Source organism: Columba livia, chromosome 13 (assembly GCF_036013475.1).
Source record: "Columba livia isolate bColLiv1 breed racing homer chromosome 13, bColLiv1.pat.W.v2, whole genome shotgun sequence".
NCBI classification, from domain to species: Eukaryota; Metazoa; Chordata; class Aves; order Columbiformes; family Columbidae; genus Columba; species Columba livia.
Window position 1 is genome coordinate 16,381,074 of NC_088614.1, and position 20,698 is coordinate 16,401,771.

Here is a 20,698-nt window from a genome sequence, read left to right on the forward strand (position 1 = left end):
GGGGCGGAGGGCGGGCTCCCGGGGCTCCTCTCCGCTCCCGGGCTGTGTTCTAGCGCCGGGCGGTGCCGCCGGACCCGCCTCGCGCTCCGCCCCCCGCGGCTGCGGACGTGCCGGGGCGCGCGGCGGCCGCCAGCGGCTGCGTGAGGTGAGACGTGCGCGAGCCGCGCCCGGCAGCCAATGAGAGCCTGCGGTGGGCGGGGCCGCCGGTTCCAGTCAGCCCGGGCGCCATGTCGGTGGCGTTCGTGCCCGAGCGGCTGCGCGGGAAGGCGGAGGTGAACCAGGAGACGCTGCAGCGGGTGAGCGCGGGCGTCAGGGACCGTGGTGGCGGCGGTGGCGGTGGCGCGGGTGCTCCCGGCTCGGCTGAGGCAGAGCCGGCCCCAGCGGCCTCGGCGGGGGGCGGTGGCGGCGGGCCTCGGCGGGCGGTGACGCGGCGCTCCTGTGCTCTAGCTGCTGGAGGAGAACGACCAGCTGATCCGGTGCATCGTGGAGTACCAGAGCAAGGGCCGGGCCACCGACTGCGTGCAGTAAGTGATCCCGGTTCGGGCGCCAGGCGCTGGGCCCCGGGCCGCCCGCTGCCGGCTCCGCCCGGGAGCGAAACGCGGCTCCTGCTCTCCGGAGCTGTTCTGACCTAAAAACAAAATGCGATTGTGCTTCCTGAGAGGCTTCCCCCAAAATATTTACACAGATCTGTAAAGCAGAAATGGCACTGTATAGGATAGATCTGATGCCTGCTCCTGGTTGTTGTGTGTCACTCTGGAGACCAGCTGTGCTGGGCGGGCTCCTCCGGTTCCCGCAGAACACGGAGCGGCGTTGGCAGAAGCGTGAGGGCGCTGGGCTGTGGCTCCGCAGCCGTTCGGCTCTGGCACGGGCGGCGGAGGAGCCGGTGACAGCCGGGCTGGGAGTGTCACCTCCTGCCCCGAGCTGCCCTCCTGCACTTCTGCGTCTTTCCAGTAGTGATTACACAAAGATCTTAACACGCGTGCTCACTATCCAAGTTGGTAAGTAGAAGGTGCTTTGTTAGAGCGCAGTTCAGGGTGGTGTAGTGGGCTTTAGAGCAAAAACAGGATATGGAGGGGTTTACCCTGATTTATTTCTTAATTTAGTTTGCTATTTATTTCTTTCCCTAACGGCAAATATTGATCAGATTTTAAAAGTCACTATTAAAGTGTGAGCAGTTTGCTTGAAAAGAACACATTTCCCACATCCTGTGTTTCTTCCTCTCGTAGGTACCAGCATATTCTGCATAGAAACCTCATTTATTTAGCTACAATTGCTGATGCGACGCCACCCAGCACGCAGAAGACTGTAGACTGACTGCGCATACCTGGACACGAGCAGTGATGCTTTAAGCGTCTGTAGAAATGTTTAGTCTAGAGTCCCATTTTGAGAGCTCAGAAGGTCTTGAAAGGCAGGTAAAAAGTCATCTATACTTTCACAATAAAAACATGACTCTAGTTTTTTATATAATATTAGGCTATATTTTTTTCTCCATTACTGCGAGCAGAACTTAAGGGTGATAATTATTTTCCACGCTTCCTTTTTCCCCCGAAAATCTCCATGTAGTATAATTCTGAAAACAGCCTGGTTGCCAGGACAGCAGCACCAGAGATGCCTTTGGAGGGCTCTTGCAGTCTCATTGAAGCAGAGGCTGTTTCACGACTATGTTTGTACAATACAGGGCACACATTTAGCTAGGCAGCTTCTACCTCCACCATGACACAGTCAATCATACATTGCCACATATAGAAGCAACAGACTGGTTTGTGTCTTGTATCATGGTTAATAAACTAAAAGTGTTCTTTGTAAGTCATAGTATATTGTGGATTGATGTCATATGCTAATGAAGAAGCAGCTCAGTGATTTAGCGAAATAGAAATGTTAACTTTTCCAGGGAAAGATGGGACTGTTGCATAACTTGGAGCAATTAAATGCGAGCGAGAAATCAAGCCTTTATTTCAGTGAGAGAAGGCAGGGTGTTTGCCCTAGTTGTGTCAAGACTTTTCCTTTTTGCTTGAAATGCTCTGTACTGCAGACTCTGTAAACAAGTAAATTCTTGTATAATCAAAATGGATTCATGCGCTTCCTGGGTATTTGTTGCATTCACAGTCAGCTGTATGCTTGTGTATTCTCAGCCAGAGCGAGCACAGCGTATTTGCACTCAGTGCATTTCGGCAGCATGATTAACATACACTAATAGCCTGGAGAATAGTTCATTCAGGAAGGTCGGGAGGAAGATTACTTTTTGCTCACTACCATCAAAATTATTTACTCTGTAATTGCTACAGGTTCAAGTCTTCACCTGCACTACTAGTTCCAAGACAGCACTAAGGCATCTTCTGTATCATGTTCTTCAGTGTGATCTACTTGAAAAAGTAGCCTTAAAGATGTTTCAGACTGTAGTGTATAAAGTTCATTTTTACATGGTGAGGCAGTAACTAGGCAGTTGACAATTTTCAAACTGTTCAATAATCCCATGTTAATGAAATAAGATCTGTGTTTACAAACCCAAGTTACAGTTTAAGGTGCCGCTCATTTTCAGCAAGGTGCATATTTTAAACAGGTATGACCTATTAAATGTGTATCTTTAATAAAGCAAATAGTTTACTTTTACAGAAGCTTTAAAATACAAAATGTACAGTTCCAGTTCAGAAGCATTAGCTATTCACAAGAAGCACTGCAATAAGGGTAAGTTAACTAAGCACCAAACCCTTGCACTTGGCAGTGTAAGTGAAGTTTAATGGCAAGACTCATTTGCCAAGTGCAACAATTCTTAAAATTACCAGTGTTCAGAACAATCGGAAGCAAAGGACAGAGTAGCACCTACGTGGTCAAAATGCAGACAAACTTTGTTTTCGCAATTCACTTCTGTAGGTCCAGAAACTTGCCAGCATTTGTAATTATGAATAAACTGCAAAAACTATAGCAATGATTTTGGCACTTGTTAGAAAAAGTTCAAAACTAAGTGTTTTCATTAACCTCCGTTTTGGTCTTAGTATGAATAACCAGTAAGTACAACCAAATTTAGGATTTAATATTAGATCTAAATGACAAGATGTAGGAAACTCAAAACCATTCATCAAGTTAAATAACCACTAACATTTTCAGCAGAGGGTTTTCAAAATTATAGTAGTACAGATCATTAACAATTTACAGACAGAAGCCACACTGATTGTGCAAAGCACATTACTGTAAAAAGTCTATGTACAGCAAACAAATCTTTGTAAACATGGTAAGTATGAAGTTTCTGAAAACATGGTGACAATATCATAAATACAGGCAACATTGGCATCCTCAAACAGCACAAAAGGTAACAATCTGGGCCTGCAAATAGAGCCCGTCACCATACAAACAAAAAAGGTGGATGGGTTTTAAATACCCCAATGTTTAATAGTTTTAGTGTTGTGTATACTTTTTATTTATATATATATATATAATGTATTTATTTTTTGGTATCTTTAGATATAGATGTACTTAGTTTGTAAAAACAAAACCAACAAATGTGCTTTATCTTCATTGAAAAATTATGTAGTTAGAACTAATAACCCATTTTACTAGTAGTTAACGTATTAGAATGATATGACTTAAGAAAAATACAAAAATAAGATTAATACTGTCAAAACTCTTATACCAGAAAATATTGTGGTTTTTAGACTCTTTCAAAGATGAAATATGAAAATTTAAATAAGCTCTAACTATATAAAGAATCTTCTGTAATCTCAATTAATATACAGTGGGATAGCTATACATATATTTACCATTGTTCTTCAGTTTTTAAGCACCAGTCACTCTCCCGGATCCACTTTGGTTGGAAGGTTATTCCTAATTCCACAGGTTCACTTAATGGCACATATTGACGGCAAATAATTACTTTATCCTTTTAAAAAAAAATAATGTTCTTTTAACTAACTGCTACCCCACATTTCAGTTTAGTATCTTCTGAGCCAGCTCACAATTTTTCATCAACTGTAGCATCTGAAGTAAGACTTTAAATATATGCAAGTAGTCTTTTAGGCTAGACTTTCACACATGGAAGGAGCACTGTGTGGATAATGCCTTTGGCCAAATGAAGCAGTAAGAAACGGTGTGTTTATCTGAAAACCAGTGTCATATTATCCACACAGATGCCATCTACTTTAAGCAGCTCAGATAAGATTTATGACACAAGGTTGAGTGGTTCTGCTTACCACAAAACTCAAATTCACAACTGTTTCTGCAACAGTTTCATAATGAACTCACTTGTGTGGCGCACGAAGAGCTGCTGTTGCACTTCATTTAAAAACAGCTGCCCACGGGCCATTTATGGAGAATACAAAGACTTTACAGCTTGTCCATTATAAATTTAAACAGTGTTGAGCAAAGTGACTGCTATATATTTGCTTCAACATATTCAATGTGTTTCAGTAAGATGTTTAACTATAAATCTATATGAAAAATAGCTATAAAATACAGTGTTTCTTGTATGATAGGCCTTCAGCAGTTCCTTAAAAAAAAAGTTTTGAAAGTAAAGGCAGTATACACATTTCTACATCACAGTTTTGGGCTGTTTCATGAACATCAAACAAACATATTGGCCATATTTGCTCAGCACTGTAAATCAGAATTGAAGAGTTTGTACATCTCACCCAAACGCCCTCCATTCCATATTTAATGAGATAAACAGCATATAGCCAATACACAATTGTGAAACAAAGTATCTGTCATTTACGTTTGGCCCTGTGCTGCATTTTCCAATATGAAAAGCAATTAGTACTGATGCAGGTAGGATGGTCTGCGTTCGTGCTTTACTGGAAAAGATTTAAAGCCCTTATTCATCGGTTTGTGCTGGGACGCCTGTTGTTGCGATTGCTGCTGCTGCGCGTAGGCAAAGCTGGACGAGATTCCTGCTGCGGGAGCGCAGTCGTTGGCTGCTGCCCACACCGGGGACTGCAGGATCTGCATCGTGTCGCTCCACTGGCTGACGGGGCTGCTCATGGGATACAGAGATGTGCTCTGACCGGGGAGCGTGTTGGTGACAGAGGACGTGTGCTGCCAGGGTGCCTTCGGAGGCCAGGTTTTGGTTTTATTATCCTGAGAAAACAAAATTAATTGGCTTGGGGTTGGTTTTGTTGTAACACCAAAACACTTCTTTTTCGAGACAATACTTAACGTGTCATCTTACGCCTCCTTAAACCATTAATTAATTTATGTTTGAAAGCAAAACTGATGCATATATATAACACTCATAACTCTTAAAATATCTGCCTCCCAAAAAGCTTTTTTATTTACTTCAGCCTGTCAGCTTGACACACAGTAGCCCCACTGTAAGTCAAAATTTCTAGCAAGACAGATAATCAATCTGGTGATACTTTAGTTTTTCTCTGCACAGACAATTAAAATTGACTGTGTTGCCTCTTAGATTAACTTGAGATCTTTGGTTTTGTGATAATTTCTGCTGCAAGGGAAAAATACAAGTGATTTCCAATTTTTGCATTTAAACTCGGTAACTTTGATAAAAGCATCTCATACTATTTGAGTGCAAATGGTCTGGGTTTTAGCTGAGTTAAGCAATCTGGAGATACCGATGCTATTCTAGTTGTTTTCCTAGTGTAAACCAGCCTGAAATGCAAACAGGAAAAATGACTCAGCAAAGCCATTTTCAGCTTACCTGACTGCGGTCATCTGCTGCAGAAAGAAGAGGTGGTGATGGTAGCGTACTAGGCTCCTGTTCGCCGCTACTGTGTTTTCTGCCCAAAAAAGAGAGGGGTATTTAGTCTGGTGGTCTTGTTTGTTGTTGGGTTTTTTTTTTAATGTAAAGGAGTCACAAAATAATCTGCCACTGGCATACACTATTCTATACTTTCAGTCGGTCATGCTTGACAGCCTAGAATGCATACTGATGTATCATCTTATTTCATGTATTTTGCGCTCCGTGCTGGTAAAAGCAATGGAGGAAGAAATTCATGACTGAATTGTGTCAGAGGCTTGGCAGTGCAGTAGTTCTTTGAGCTACTGCTTCAGCAACATGAACACATGTTTGTAGAGGTGAAAGGCAGATGGGTTAGTCTTTTGCTCACTTTCAAGAAATCTGCCAAAAACTGCCTTTTTGCCTCTGTTATCTGCTCTCATTTGTTTGCGGGTTTTTGTTGGCTTGTTTTGGGTTGTTTTTAAGTGTCTTTTCTGAAATAACTTTACAAACAACACAAAAGAAACAACTGAGCAAGTTAAACACCTGGGGAAGCACAGTGACTTCTCTGAGGAAAAACGTTATACCTTTAGTTGAAATTTGTGCTCTAATACCAAATAGAAGCCCCTGACCATCTGTGCATCCTGGAAGGTTTTATTTTTCTTGGTTTTGCCTGTTTGGTTTTGATGTTTTGTCTGTTTTTCTTGTTTTGGTTTTTGTTTGTTTGAGGGGGGGGGTCAGTGAGTTTAGATTAAAGCAGAATCTTCTATCCTTGCATCCTTCATTCAAACTAAATCCCCATGCTCCAAACATCAGGCGAGCAACCCTTGGCGGCTCAGCTTTGGAATGCTCAGCCCTTTTGCCTTGTCTTACTGTATAGCTTTAGTTATGGTATTTTGTCAGGCCCTCACTTGTAGAATGTTTTTCTTTTTAAAAGTAGCATAAGATAGTACTATTAGTTCTGCTTAAGCTTGTATTTAATGAAGCACACATTTTGGAGACTTCCTTCTGCTCTTTTCTTCAGAGCACTATATAAAGCACAGGCTTTTGTTCTTCTTGCTCAATGAGTCACTCCGTGATCCATCTGTAGATGTCTGGTGGCTTGGCAGATTAATTCACCTATTATAAGCTTGTGTTTTCCTTTGGTGCTTCTCTAAGAACACAATTGCTTATTTTTCTACGACTGCTTATTAATTAATTTCAGTTTAGCATTTATCGAAGCTCAGATCCTGTCCCCTCTGTATAAAGCCTTAGAAAACAGCTCCTCTTTTGGTCAGTTCCTTTCAACCTGCTTGCCTTAGTTTCATTATCTTCAACATCCGTACACTTCCTTTCTGGCAATGCGTGTAACACTGGCTGTCCAGGTATAATCTGCAGGAAACTGGCAGCACATCCACTGACTCTCTCCTGTCACCAAAAAGCAGACAGACAATCTGGTATCTACGTGTATTGACTCTAAATTATTCTGTGATCTAAACATTAATAGAATATTTACCCGCAGAACTATCTTATTTTATTTTAGACAGGTTTTGAAAAAATAGTTTGGGAGAATGATCTCAGATTGGAATTCGGTTGGAATTTATGGCTTCATCTTGTGCCTTTTATTATTCTCTTATTTGTCCTCTACTATGAAATCACTGAGGTTCCAAAGATACCAGGTGTTCACCCCTTTAGAAAAGAAGAAAGTAATTGTAATTCATACTAGTACTTCTAAGTGGATTGTTCATAGTGGAAAATACTGGTTTCGTTTTTAAGTTACTAAGCTTATTTATGAATGCAATTAAGCCTTCTCTTCATAGGATCAGAAATAAAGGACTGAACAGGCATGTATTTATGACTCCTCCTTGCGTGGGCAAGGTGACACAGAAGTCTACACAACATCATCAGCAGTATTTCTTGAGTTCCACCACATTGTGCTAGAAGCCAGGAAATAGGAACTTGCTGGTATCAAAATGTACAGTGTTAGGGGCATGACAAAGCTGCAGTGAAGTACAGTTTAGGAAAACAAGTCAAAGACCATCTAAGGTCCCAGTAGTTTAGAAAGAAGTGTCATCCAAAATACATTATCTTGGAAAGGGGAAAGCATCAGTTATTTTCTTGACATGCTGAATTTCAGCTAACAACTGGCTATTTGCACAGGTGCTAGTTTGTTTGAGACGACAGGCACTAATGCAGCTCAACTGGTGAATCCCTAGTGTTAAATACACTGTACACTCAGATCCATATTATCAGTGCGGTATGTAAAGTGACATCTGTATAGCTTCATCTAATTGGCTGGAGTTTCTTTGTATGGCTACTCAAAATACCAAAAAGAATCTTCCGAAGTGGTGGGTATTTCTGTTCATTTTGCTCACCTTCTCTGCTTTACAGCAGCAACGAGGTCTGGCCCTGAGAACATGGAGAACAAACTGTCTCCATTAGCTGAGGAGGTCTCATCACTTGAGCTGGCAGAGTCTCCTTGAGTACCAGACCAGCTATTTGTCACATCACTGTAAGACAACAAGTTGTATTAGTCCTTGGATTTACAGTGTCTGGTCCAGACTGTATCCCCTGACCTGCAAAATGACCCTGATCCTGACCTGCAAACCATTGCAGAATAACATCAATATTTACAGAAAAAGAAGTAATTCTTAAAAAGAAGATATGAAGCTATGCTGAATTTTGTGACAGGTGATAGAGCACAAAGAAATTTCAATACTTAGCAGAATAAACCAGTAATACAAATACTTTCACTTACTCCGAGTGATCACGTCAACTGCCTTGTCTGTTACAGTCACTTTATAGCTATTTTACTAAAATAATTATATAAATTACACGTGCCTCTTTTGGTCAGGAAGGAGAAACAAATGGGTTTGGAATCACATAAGTCCTTGAATTTTTCATTGCAAAGCTGAGCTAGAACACTTGTCCTACTGGTTTTGAGTTAGCTTGAGAATCACAGCTATTACATTATGGACAAATGGACAGAGCATCTTGAAACGCTGCTGTTGTAATAAATAGTTATGATTTGGAAGAGATTAAGAACTACCAAGATACTTCCTGTAAGGTACATGCATTATAGTAGCAAGATTAAGTGGCTAAAATCTGGAAAGCTGAATTCCGTCAGGCACTGCAGCTTTGATACCATCACTTTATCAAAAGCAGGCACTGAAAGAAAACCATGCTCAATGAATCTGTTCTAAATTCCTTATTTCCTGCATTCAAGTCAAAGCCGGTGTACATTCCACTCTAAAGAAGACATCAAACAAATGTCAGTGCTTCGGGATCAGCGAAGTGGGAAGGGCTCAGATTTCTCACTCTTGCCATGATGAAGTGCAGCTTTCACAGATGCAGCAGCAACTGGAAAACACACCCAGTATTCCCACATTCTGCCAAGTTTGAGTGTATAACTGACTTGCATACAATAAAAATATGCAGCCTGTCCAATCTCTTACCCTTCTGTGAAATACTCAGGAAAGGGCCAGGTTTTATGAGGATCGTCAGGAAGAGGCCAGTTGCCGCGTGTGTTGCTTGGACGACGGACGTGCTGTGCTTGCCTCTTTTGTTGCATAGCCTGGTTCACTCCAGCAACGTAGCGGGCAAATTCTGGATCAGAGCCAACTGAATAAAAGAAACCAATAAGTCAGTTGCTGACATTCAGCTATTTCTGTTGCAGTTTTCCCCCTCATTTAATCCTTTCGGCTTGACCACAAAAGAAAATTCCCTCACTGATAATAAATGCCAGACAGTTGTTGATAACTCTTATTGGAGCAGTAAAGAACACTGAATGGGAAGTGTTTTTAAAAAGTAGATAAGCACCATCCATCCAGGGTGGATAACAGTTCTGACACCTGCCCCTTGCATTCATTCCGTCAGGGAAACAGTATTTGTCACTATAATCATATCTATACACTGAAAGGTTCACATCCCATGAGAAGACACTGACAAAATTAAAGCCTGTACATCTACCAACATCAGAGAAAAGGAATGTCTCTATTATTATAGTTGATTCCAGATTGCAACATGATTTCCAGCTATGTTGTGACCCTGCTTACTTCAAGAAATCTGTATCTCAGATTGATCATAATAGAACATAACCACCCAGAAACTGCCTACCTCCTACAAAGCCTAGACAACAATTTTGAGAACATTCTGATCCTGACCTGCAAAATAGTTCAGAATATTTCAGAAGATATGTACAGAAGAAAGCATTAATTACTAATAAATCTTCCATTCTTAAAGTGCTTTATGTGTCTCGGGCATCTGGCAAATGATAAGCCTAATCTTAAACAGATGCAGCAAAAGCCTTAATCCAGAAGTGTTTTAAATGGCCAGCTGAGGGAAAACTTGGCAATCTGACAGGATATATGGAAAAGGTTTAGACTACATGCACAGCAATTGCAGCAGGAAGTACAGAGGTAGTGGCTTGCTGGTCTCGGCTTTTAATTAAGAGTGAAGACTGAACAGCATCCACCAAGCATGCACAGCTCAGAAGAGAGTCTTTCATCTCATGCCTTCCCTACATTCAATGCAGCATTTACAAGAAAAGTTTCCTCATTTCCATTTGGCACACTCAGAAAATAAGAGCTCCACAGTGCTTTGTTGGATGCAAATGAAAATGATAATGAAGAAAATAAGTTTACTTCCATACATTCATTATTATATAAGCAGGGGACAGAGCTATCTTACAGCTGTGCAGAAACAAAACGTTCCCACTAATACTTTTTCTTTTTGAGAAGTATCTTTATGTCAATTGAAGATGCGGGTGGAAGCCAGACAGACCTTCACATCCAAGGACAGATTCTAGACACATTCTAAAGGCATTGCAGGTTTTTTTCCTGCGGGTGGCATTGAGTGTTAAATTACTGTTACATCCAAAGTAGCAACTTGTGTTGATTTTTTCCCCTCAATGAAAACATAACAGATAAACAGCTTTTTATCAGATGCATTTTCAACTTCATTCTTTCGCATCTGTGAAAATAATTCAAAATACCTGGAGTTATCAATATTCCTTCTGCTAGTTCTTACTACAACATTCCTTTACCAAGTTCCTACACATGATACAAGTACTGCAAAATACATCTTTGGTAGCTATTTAAGCCTTTGACATGAAAAGCCATCAATTTTATAAAATCTTAATCAGCACATTTGCATCTGAAAAGATACATCGCTTTCAGGCTCTAAAAATGTTTATCAAAAAAGTAATGCCATTTGTTTCAAATGACAAATGTACAAAGTCCTAAGAAATTTTGGAAATGAAAAAGCCTTTCACGTTTTGAAGCTTTCTGTACTACACTAAATAGAGCTTGAATTGAAAATTCCTACATCGCAGCTCACCCTGGCAAGTTACAGGCAGAACAGTTGTTTTTCCAATGGAAAAATCTATTGGACTGGAAGGGGTTTTTTTGGGTGTTTGGTTGGTTTTTTAAACATCAGCTCTGTGGAAAATACAGTTTACTCATCACTTCAACTGTAGAAACATGTATCTTAATCCACAGAGCACCAATTATCAACTTGAATGAGTCTCCTTTTCAGAGTATCGCTTTCAAAGTCCATGACGTTCATCACATCAAATGGAACAAAACATGTCGCTTTCTTTAGATTGAAAGGCAAATACTACAGAAATATAATGGATTCAAAATGCTAAAAATGCCAGTTGTTTCTATACATGCATTTTTTCCCCCTATACATGCATGTATTTGTGCTTGGTGAAAATAATTTTCTTTAAATGTTGTGATAATCCTTAAGTATATAAGAGAAGTATGTTTAAATAAGTCAGACTTAAAATTGTTGAGAAGCTTTTGATAACATACCTATGATGCCTATTTTTGCCTTATAAACTCCACTAATTTATCAACTAAGTTGACAAAGTAACTATAAAATGATGAGTCAAATGAGCTGGTTTGTGAGCCGCCCCCACAGTCCTAACCCATGTGCAGGCAAACGAGCGTGGGGAAAGGATTCCTGCTTTGATAAAAGCTTTTCCTGTTCTGGTGCTGCCAGCCTCCAGGCACTTCTCAAAACCGAATACTACAAAGTTTCTGTAGCTATGTTACAGGCCAACAGAAATTATAATTACGACAGAATAAATTTGTAAGTTGTTCTTAGTACTACCATCAGAAGAATTCATTAGAGACTACAATCAATTTCATAGTGTTTAGCTATTTGCTTATGGCTATAAAATTTTATCTTGCTTCATCTTCGACAAAAATCCTTCTACATTTACAGTTTATCGGTGGTTCAAACACATCGGGCAAACCACACAGCTCTTGCTCTTTAGTCTCTAATCCTTCAGCATCCAAGCTTTTCACTGCAGTCACAGCTGTACAACAGGAACCAGTACAACTCCCATGGAACAGCACAGTAACGGAGGGGAAATGCAGGGACAGGGAAAGGTGCAATCTGCCTGTATCTCCAGACTCCAAGACTGGTAAAGAGCAGGAAAGATCATTTTGGGGAGAGGTAAATTACTTAAGTTCAGGACTTAATGATGGTTTTAAACAATTTTACGAATTAACAAGAGGAGCAACCTCATCTCCAAGTATCTGGTTTAGTATTTTGATGTGGTCCATATCAGACCTCCAACAACTGGGACAAGAAACAAGGAATTTGTTCGCATTCTCATTTATTAATGAAAGTTGCTTATACTTCAGTTCACCTTCTGTTAAAAAGAAGCATACATATAAATACCTGTTTGCCTTTGTAAGCACCCCAGCATCTGGTAGACAGCACTAGGAAATGAGTGTTATTGCTAGCAATATTTAACAGTATTCTTTGCAAGAGGACCCTTAGGAAAAACATAATAAAGGAAAAGATACACACCTGCAGGGTCAAAAGGCAGGATTTCTCCCAACATCCCAAACACTCCATCAGTTTGGTCACGATTTGGCCATGTGTTGTTTCTAGGTCCTTGTGGTTTCTGTCCCAACATCTCTGACATCATATTGTCCATATAGCTGCTCACGAGACCCAAGCTGTACAAATCAGAGCTTAAATCTGAAAAACCAGGATTGTTCCACTGGTTTATATGAGACAATCCAGCTCCAACAGCTTGGGCTGGCTGCTGCGAAGAATTAGTCAGCCACTTGGCAGGTACGCGTTGCTGTGGTCCAATAGGTTGAAGCAAGTGCTGGTAATACTGCACTTGCTGCTGCTGCTTTTGTGACTGTTGTTGCTGTGACAAGCCTTGCTGAGAAGGATGCAGTGGGGTGTGAGACACAGACTGCGGCTGCTGTTGTACTGTTCCTGATTTTTGTTCTGCTGCTGTAGAGGATGCAACAGAGTTCCTTCTTTTCACCATTGGAGAAGTCTGCTGGGATTTGCCCATGTTAAAACCAGACAAGAAATCTATAACATCCTGCATTTCTTGGTCAGTTGGCAAATTCATACCTTTGTCGTCCTTGCCATCATCTGGTTTGAAGAAGTTGTCCCATCTTTCAACTAGAAATCCATTCACCAGCTGATTATTTGTGCTCTGAATTGACTGCAGTGGATCTGTGGTCCTAGGAAAACTGCCAATGTTCAAAATGCTTTGTAACCGTGCATCTATGTTAGTGGGCATTTTAGCTTTCTCCTCTGAGTTGGAACTTATGAAGACATTTTTGGAAGGTGTATTGGGGATTGAATAACTTCCAGTATTACTTGTACTGGTACAGGAAGTTTTTTTTGTAAACCTTGAAGTCAGTTTTGAGAACGTTTTTTGCAGACCACCCGAAGATTTGCTTCCATTTCCAGATGGCATGTCAACTTGATTCCCAAAGTCTGAGATTTCACGCTGTAACTGGATCTGAATACAAGGCAAAGCTTGCTCCCTGCATCAACAAAAACACGTATATCAAACCACATAATACATAACTGAGGCTGCACTTCGGAGGAGAATGTGTATTTGGGTAATAGGTAGCAGACAAAACAGAACCAAAGATTGCAAACTTCACCAGCTACTTCTTATGGTAACAATGCAAATTATTACTAGTATTTGCAATAGCATTAACTACTTCCCGTTCCATAAGAAATTTTAGTTGTGCTTCAAGACCTAAATGGAGACCAATTTAATATACATCAAATATTTTTGTAAGAGAGAAACAAATACTTTTGTACACTTGGATAAGCTTCTGGTTTGTTTTTAAAAAGACTGCTGTATCTCTATATGTCCCCACAAGGTACCGATGTAGATGACCAATTTCTTGTTCGCAGTTTGCCTACTGTTTTCCCCTGCTGAGGAACTGGTACTATCAAATTCCTCAATACAGACCTTTCAACAACGATGGCTTTGTTTAACCTAGGAAAGTAGGGCATGAGGCTCAATAGGAGATGTACCTTCCTTCCTTCCACCTGTGTATGTCAAACACGGCGGTATAGAGCACATCTACTAATCCCAAAGTCTTCTCAGGATCCAGACTCCTCTGTAGCAAAGACATTGTTGCTGGATCTTCCTTCAGACACCTGTAATTATGAATTTTAACTTAAAAAAATATATACATATATATTTTTTACATTAAACAATTTTACCATACTAGTCAGATAAGAAAAGGCCAATTGCTGCACTGTTTCTGCTCCTACAGAGGTGCAACTAATCAAGGCAGTACAATGTACAAATGCCTGAGGGTTCCTAAAGACTACACCTGCAGCCCCAGTTTCTTTCTACTGTTGAATGTACAGCTTATCTAAACTGTAAAATTAGGACTTATATAATGTATTTTAAAATCATGATTAACAATTAGCTCTTTAGCTGAGCAGGCATAAAACAGGCACAGAGAAATGAAATAGGAAATGCATGAAGCCCATTTCTGGAAAACAGCAAGAGCCCTCAACAAACCCGACAAACACCAGCGTTTTCTCTGACCCCAGCCTGACAGACTGCACATGGAAAATGGTTCAGCATATCCAGCAGTCTGCGGAGATTTTACTGAGCTGTGAAGATGCAGGATTAGTGAGTTTTCCTCATTAATGGCGCAAAATCAGGGCTGAATTTGAGGTGAAAGCAGAATAACTGAAACCTAAATATTAGCACATATTTAAGTACTTAATGAGCCCATCCCGCAGCGGCGAGTGAAGAGGCACTGTCGCGGCGTGGCAGCAGGAGGAGCTCTTCCAGAGCACACAGAGCCTGGCTCAAAGCACTCTGCCTTCCTTTAGTTCTTTCATAATAGAGCAATTTACGGAAAGGGAACAGAGAAGTGCTGGTTCACACTCTGTAGAGGAATGAAAGCTGTATTGGGGTAAGCAGACTGTATGTGTGGACTCGTACTTCTGGACACAGCACTGGTACCATTAGTGACAGGGTATCTCACTGAGGGATCAGATGAATGAGCTGTGTTGTACTGGAATTTGTAGCAATGAGTAGTCCAAAGTGAGGGAGAAAGGCAGTGTTCCAATTCCACATCATTGTTTCAAAAGGGAAGAAATCCTCACCTAAAAGTGCAGGTTAATCCTAACATTCTTCCCTAGGCAGTCAACTAAACTGGTAGGAATAGCATCTCAGACCAGAGTTCTGCAGTTTAAGGCAGCGCCTAAAGAACAGCTCTCGTACTAATCTCGATCTAATTCCTGGCCTTCCTGAGATAACAGCTGTGAGGACCCGCCAGGGAGGAGCAACACAAATCCTGTTGGATTTCAAAACAAACCCCACACAACTTCTCTTTTGTCGTCAAGCTTTTACTCTTTCTTTAAAGTTGGTTTTAGTGGCGCAGCACTGCCTGTCCCGCATTGCCTCCACCAGAGGCAGCACCAGGACACACACAGCCAAGTACGCCTGTCAGGAACAATGGCATTCCAACAGTTCCACACCACGGAACTTAAGGAAGATATGCCATAATTGTGCAGATTCTCTCTTTCATTTGTACTGCAATATTTTCCCCCTATATATTCCAGTCATAACTATTAGTATAATCTCCAATACAGTGTATTTATTTACCAAGTTGATGGAACTTGCACCACAATTCTGGATCCTTCTAAACTTATCTGAGGAGCATAGGCTTCTTTATTTTCAATCTGTGCTGTGTCCACAACCACCTAGCAAATAAAATGAAAATGAAAGGGAAATTATTTTAAGTATTAGTTCTAGTTATTTTGTCAGTCCTGTAGTTACATTGCAAGAGTCCCACCTCTCCGCCAAGCTGCAGGTGCAAAAAATAACCAGATAAAACAAGTGAACTCACAAAATTATTATAAAGTTGATTTCTATTTTAATATCTTAAAAAAAAAATAAATAGTTTGATACAGTGACTTATACTTCAAGGACTTAATTCTTCTCAGCTACTTACTGGAGCTATGCATCGCTATGTAGGTACCAACTGCTTTACCTAACAGCTGGTAGTTATCAATGGCTTCTTATAACAGCCCTTAACATTTGAGAGGTTTGGCACTATTGCTACTTTATTAGCTCCCAAACACCTATTTATCAAATGTTTTAAATAATTTAACTGCAGTGCATGGTATGATATAATTAAGTAGTATTTAGTCTAAAACTCTTCGCATAGCTCACAATTCTTAATACACACCCCCCTCCTTTTAAGGTTATAAAATCCCACACAACATTTCTCTATTCTACCTAATGGAACTGTACTATTATTCGTTCCCTATTATATAAAGAGAAGAATAGCGACTGTTCAATTTGTTGAATTCTGAGCCTTCTGTAAGACACCATGAAGATATATGGGAAGACTAAAGTCTTAAAAATTAACCTTCTATCATGAACCTTTCTTTTTATGGAATTGAGGAGGGATGGATTCGCTTTAGCTTCATTCAAAATTTAATACCAGTGATAGTAAGTTCCATATTTGGTTCGTGCTTTCTGTTGTTGTCCAGTCTGCATGGGTTGGCCTTTTTGATCATTTCCATAATTTCCTATTTTGGTCATGCTGAACCAGCAGCTTTTTGGCAGCAGTCAGCAGTTCCTGCTTCAGTGACTAGCAGATTAGCTGTACCATCTATCCTTCAAATGGCAAAAGTCCTCGGGTATGAATAAGCCTCAGGGGAGATTACTGGCTTTTTTTTCAATCATCCTACACTGGTTCTACTTCTGACTGGCTGTCTGCTACTGGTTATGAAGAAATGCGAAATAAGAATAATGCTGAGAGTCTTTCTCCCTTTAACAAAACCATCCAGTAACACCAGAACACAATTATTTCCCACCTTTTAAATATTTTAGCATAAGGCTTTAGTCTTAGCATTTGCCTGAGTTTATTCAAGCTTATAAGACATGTCTGAGCACAGTGACAAAATGCCATGCTATTATCCTCTCATGAAAATACCTCTCATTTATTATCAGGACAAATCCATTACTTGTTCCCTTGTATTTGTAAGATTTTAATTTTATGTAATTTGGTAACTGCAATTCAGCTATATTGCAATTATAATTGGGATAAGGAGAAGTGAACTCAGGAGTGATTGTTCTCAACCCCCAAGAAAATACTGTCTGCATCTCTGACCTCTAAGGCAGAGGGAAAATCCCGATTTGTGCAGAGCTAGATCAGGTTCTGCTCGTGGTGCATGGCAGTGCTCACCATCTGGGCTTTTGGAGGCTCTTCCCCACCTCCCATCTTCCTTTTTTCCCTTTTAAAAAAGTTTTACACTTCTCAACATTAGGTCAGAGTTGTGACAGCTGTGATTTAAAGGCTCTGGGAGACTGAGTGCTTCTGCAATGCGTGGTGCTTTCTGCTACAGAAGATCTACCAGCACAAAAGACATGGCTAGAGACTCAGTTCAACCTTCTCTTCATGCCTTTGCAGGAGGCAAATTCAAAGTTTTATTTCCACTCATCCTCTGAATTCAACTACTTTAATACATATTACTTTTATTCAAACATCAAGATTTCTTCAGCTGACCCAAATCTGAAAATACAATTCTTAATATATACGCTGAAGTAAAACCTGAAAGACGGCACTTGAACAAATTATTTCTTATGTTAAAAAACTGAAGCCTAAAATAACCAAGCAAACTACGTCACATCTTCTTGTGCTTTCCACTCTTAATTAGTTTCTTCTCAAAAGGCACATGCAAGGCAGGCTAGAGAGTGAGACTGTCATGTCATGTGCTTTCTAAAATCTGGCATTGAAATGACACATTTACACACAATTCTGAACTAATGCAGACAGCTGAGTTTCTAAAAGCAGTAAGCCAAAGACTACGTAATATTGTCCCATTATTCCTTTTTCTGAGTTTTACACAAAATACACTTAAAATAAACACATTCTCCCTCCCGGCCTGGTGGGTGCTTAGAGGATCGCTTCCTGTGCATCACACATCTATTGTTCTTGGTTTACAGGTGTTTCCTCTCTCCTCTCCACCCAAAGAATGCTTTAAAGGGGCAAATTACAATTTCTCATCATTGCAAGAGGCTACATACAAGCATACTTGAGTCTCCTAAAAATTGTGGCGCTTAATTTATAAAGAAAAATCTCAACCCTCACACCCTCTCAAATTGTAACAAATCCAAGTGAGAATGAGGCTCACAAGTATCTGGGCATGTGTATTATTGCTTATTACTGTGACTTTGAAAATAGAAACCTGCTACTTTCAGAACCGGAGGTTCACGCAAAAAATCTCTGGAAACACTCACCACAAGTAATATTTCTTATATCAGCACTGTCATTTGGGAGAATGTGTCAGTAAGTTTTATGCTGACAACTCTCCAAATGTTATGATAAACCTGAAGAATGTCAGCGCTTTTAATTACCAGCAGGTCTAACTAGTTATGTCTAGACTGGCGGACACCAGGAGATTTCCAGACTCCTGAGTCCAAATGTGCCTCGGGCCGCTCCCCAAATCTCATCAGGCAGGACTTGGGTGTGCACAACACTGAAACCCCCTGGAAAGGAAAGGGTGGGAGGTGCCGCGTCCCCCAAGGCGTTCCCATTCCTCATCCAGACACGCAGGAGCCACCAGCTCCTGAGTTACACAGTCCCATGCGGCTGCTGACAAACACACTTTCTGGGCCTCATTTCCCATACCTTGTGCTGACTCCCAGCGTCCTGCCATAAGACACAATTCCACTCAACCATATATTTTTTCCTAGTTCTTCTTGTATTTATTAATCATCAGACATATTCTTCTTGAAAACACCTAAGTAGAAAGGTATCAATACTACTGTTCCACAGTTGCTTTCTCTCCCTGCAAAGATACCACCTTCTTATATCTCCCTGTAAAATTTGCTTATACAAAGCGGTTAATGCACCACCTCCTATCCTTAAACCCTGTACCACACTGAACTAAGGATTGATAGCAGGTGCACTACTGTTGCGATTTTGATTTTAGACCTTCTTTACATGAAAGGTCAGTTAAATTCCAGCATGATTTGAACCTACTTCTCTAACAGGTATTTAAGGGATTATCTAGTATCCAATATCTAGCACCAAAGGAATGCTAAAGTAGAAGTATCTGACAAATTCATTACTTACAATTTTTTCACTGTTGTTGGAGAACCTATTAATCGTACCAAAAAATACGTGGTTTAATACACTAGGATGGAAAGTTAAAGTCAATCAGCTGTGTGATTTGTTTGAAAAGTGTGATATTTACAAAGTCTGTACCAATATGGATCCTTTAACCAGAAATGACAATTAGTTACAAAGTCCTGATGGCTGTCATCACCTTGAATGAATCAACAAGAAGCCTTTAGCTCATTGTATGTTAAAGATGGTTCAAAGAATACTTGACAAACTATCAAAGGCTACGGTGTACTTTTATCCTTGCATTTCTTTCCCAAACTATTGCATTCTTGACCCCATTTTATTTGTCCAGTCAAATGAAAACTCACAGTAGCCCAAGAACCCTATGTGTCATGAATGGACACTTCATTAAATGAAGAGATTGCAGTAATTGGTTATGGGAGCACAGATGCATTTTCTTAGCAGAGAGTATGTTTCAAGCACCTCTTTTTAGCAACTGTTTAGATCCTGTAAAATCCATGGGGTTTGTTTCTAAAGATCACCCATGTCTACAGCAAGGTATTTAACTGCTCTGTCCGCTGTCGGAGATGTCAGGGAGCATCACTTGGTGCAGAGAACTTCTGCGTTATGCTGGGCAGGAAACGCAGCTTCCATTTAAAGCAGAGAGGAAATGAAAAAAGTGGCAGTTGTAAAGCTAATCTGAGAGAAGGGGGAAGGAGTGTTTAACTCTGTCACCTATAGATTTGAAAATCTTTCTATTTCACTATGAACTACAAGTCTCACTTCTTGTGTTCTCTCTAATAATGGAGACTACAAGTACACAGTACATTCTCCTGTTCCTATCAACTACTGATAACATCTACGAACTCGCATTCTATGAAGATACATTTATAAATCAACTTAGCTGCATCTTTAAAAAAGGAGAAGCACGAAGTAAGACACTGGAAATTAATTTCCAAACTCTTTCAAAATATCTGGTTTCAGGATGGTTAAGTAGCCCTTTGTTTTTTTGCTAAGCCTATTCACAGTCACTTACCAGTCCAGCTTGGCCAAATAACAGTTGCACAGCAGTTTTGCAGGCTCCTCGCCAAGTGGAAGGGCAAACCTGATTTAGTACTTCGGTAACAGGAGAGTCATCCCGCGGTGTGAGTCCATTGTGGCATCCAGCTTCCTTAATCAACTGCAGCATTGTGTGCTGAAAAAGTCATGAACACTTTGTCATACCAAACGCGCAATTCAGGAATGCTGACACCCATGCTTCCACATCTATTTATCACTGTTCTACACGTTTTTCAAACAACTATAATGTCTGTTACCTCTGAACAGTCTTGTATTACTAGAAGAGCTCAAGTGCGGAACAGAAGGATGGAAGACCATCTCTGCTATTTGGAACAAAATACTCTTCCAAAATCATAAACAGTATTTTATCTTATATTATTGCAAAATGGTTTAATCAAAAACTACAAGAACACTACAAATACAACAGAAAAGCAGCATTTTGAGCGGTGGATTGTTTCAGCGCTTTCAGGAGCAAGGAACTGGCCTTATCTAAAACAGTGAAAATACTTATTAAAATTGCCCAAATTACTTCTGAACAGACATCTTTTCCATTCCTTTGTATTGAAAATACAATTAAACTTCTCTGCAATTTTAAATTATTTTTTAAAAA

The 20,698-nt window shown here is 40.3% G+C and overlaps 2 protein-coding genes across 16 annotated transcripts in view; one reads left to right on the plus strand and one right to left on the minus strand.

Annotated features, from left to right (window-relative positions):
• Nucleotides 1–102: 102 nt before the first annotated feature.
• SS18L2 (SS18 like 2) lies at nucleotides 103–2,071 on the plus strand. The gene is made up of 3 exons (XM_065028462.1): nucleotides 103–296; nucleotides 448–524; nucleotides 1,227–2,071. Exons 1-3 carry the CDS (start codon nucleotides 228–230, stop codon nucleotides 1,312–1,314), a joined length of 234 nt encoding a protein of 77 aa, XP_064884534.1. The 5' UTR covers nucleotides 103–227; the 3' UTR covers nucleotides 1,315–2,071.
• Nucleotides 2,072–2,563: 492 nt separating this feature from the next.
• GARRE1 (granule associated Rac and RHOG effector 1) overlaps nucleotides 2,564–20,698 on the minus strand; it is a 60,793-nt gene continuing 42,658 nt past the window's right edge. For all 15 annotated transcript variants that reach the window (XM_065028424.1, XM_065028431.1, XM_065028436.1 and 12 more), the window contains 8 exons: nucleotides 20,066–20,224; nucleotides 15,555–15,652; nucleotides 13,958–14,083; nucleotides 12,464–13,452; nucleotides 9,097–9,262; nucleotides 8,017–8,151; nucleotides 5,645–5,723; nucleotides 2,564–5,067 (listed from right to left, as the gene is read on the minus strand). In XM_065028424.1, the coding sequence (XP_064884496.1) occupies nucleotides 4,744–5,067; nucleotides 5,645–5,723; nucleotides 8,017–8,151; nucleotides 9,097–9,262; nucleotides 12,464–13,452; nucleotides 13,958–14,083; nucleotides 15,555–15,652; nucleotides 20,066–20,224 (2,076 nt within the window). In that variant the 3' untranslated portion in view covers nucleotides 2,564–4,743. The remainder of the gene's footprint in view (nucleotides 5,068–5,644; nucleotides 5,724–8,016; nucleotides 8,152–9,096; nucleotides 9,263–12,463; nucleotides 13,453–13,957; nucleotides 14,084–15,554; nucleotides 15,653–20,065; nucleotides 20,225–20,698) is intronic.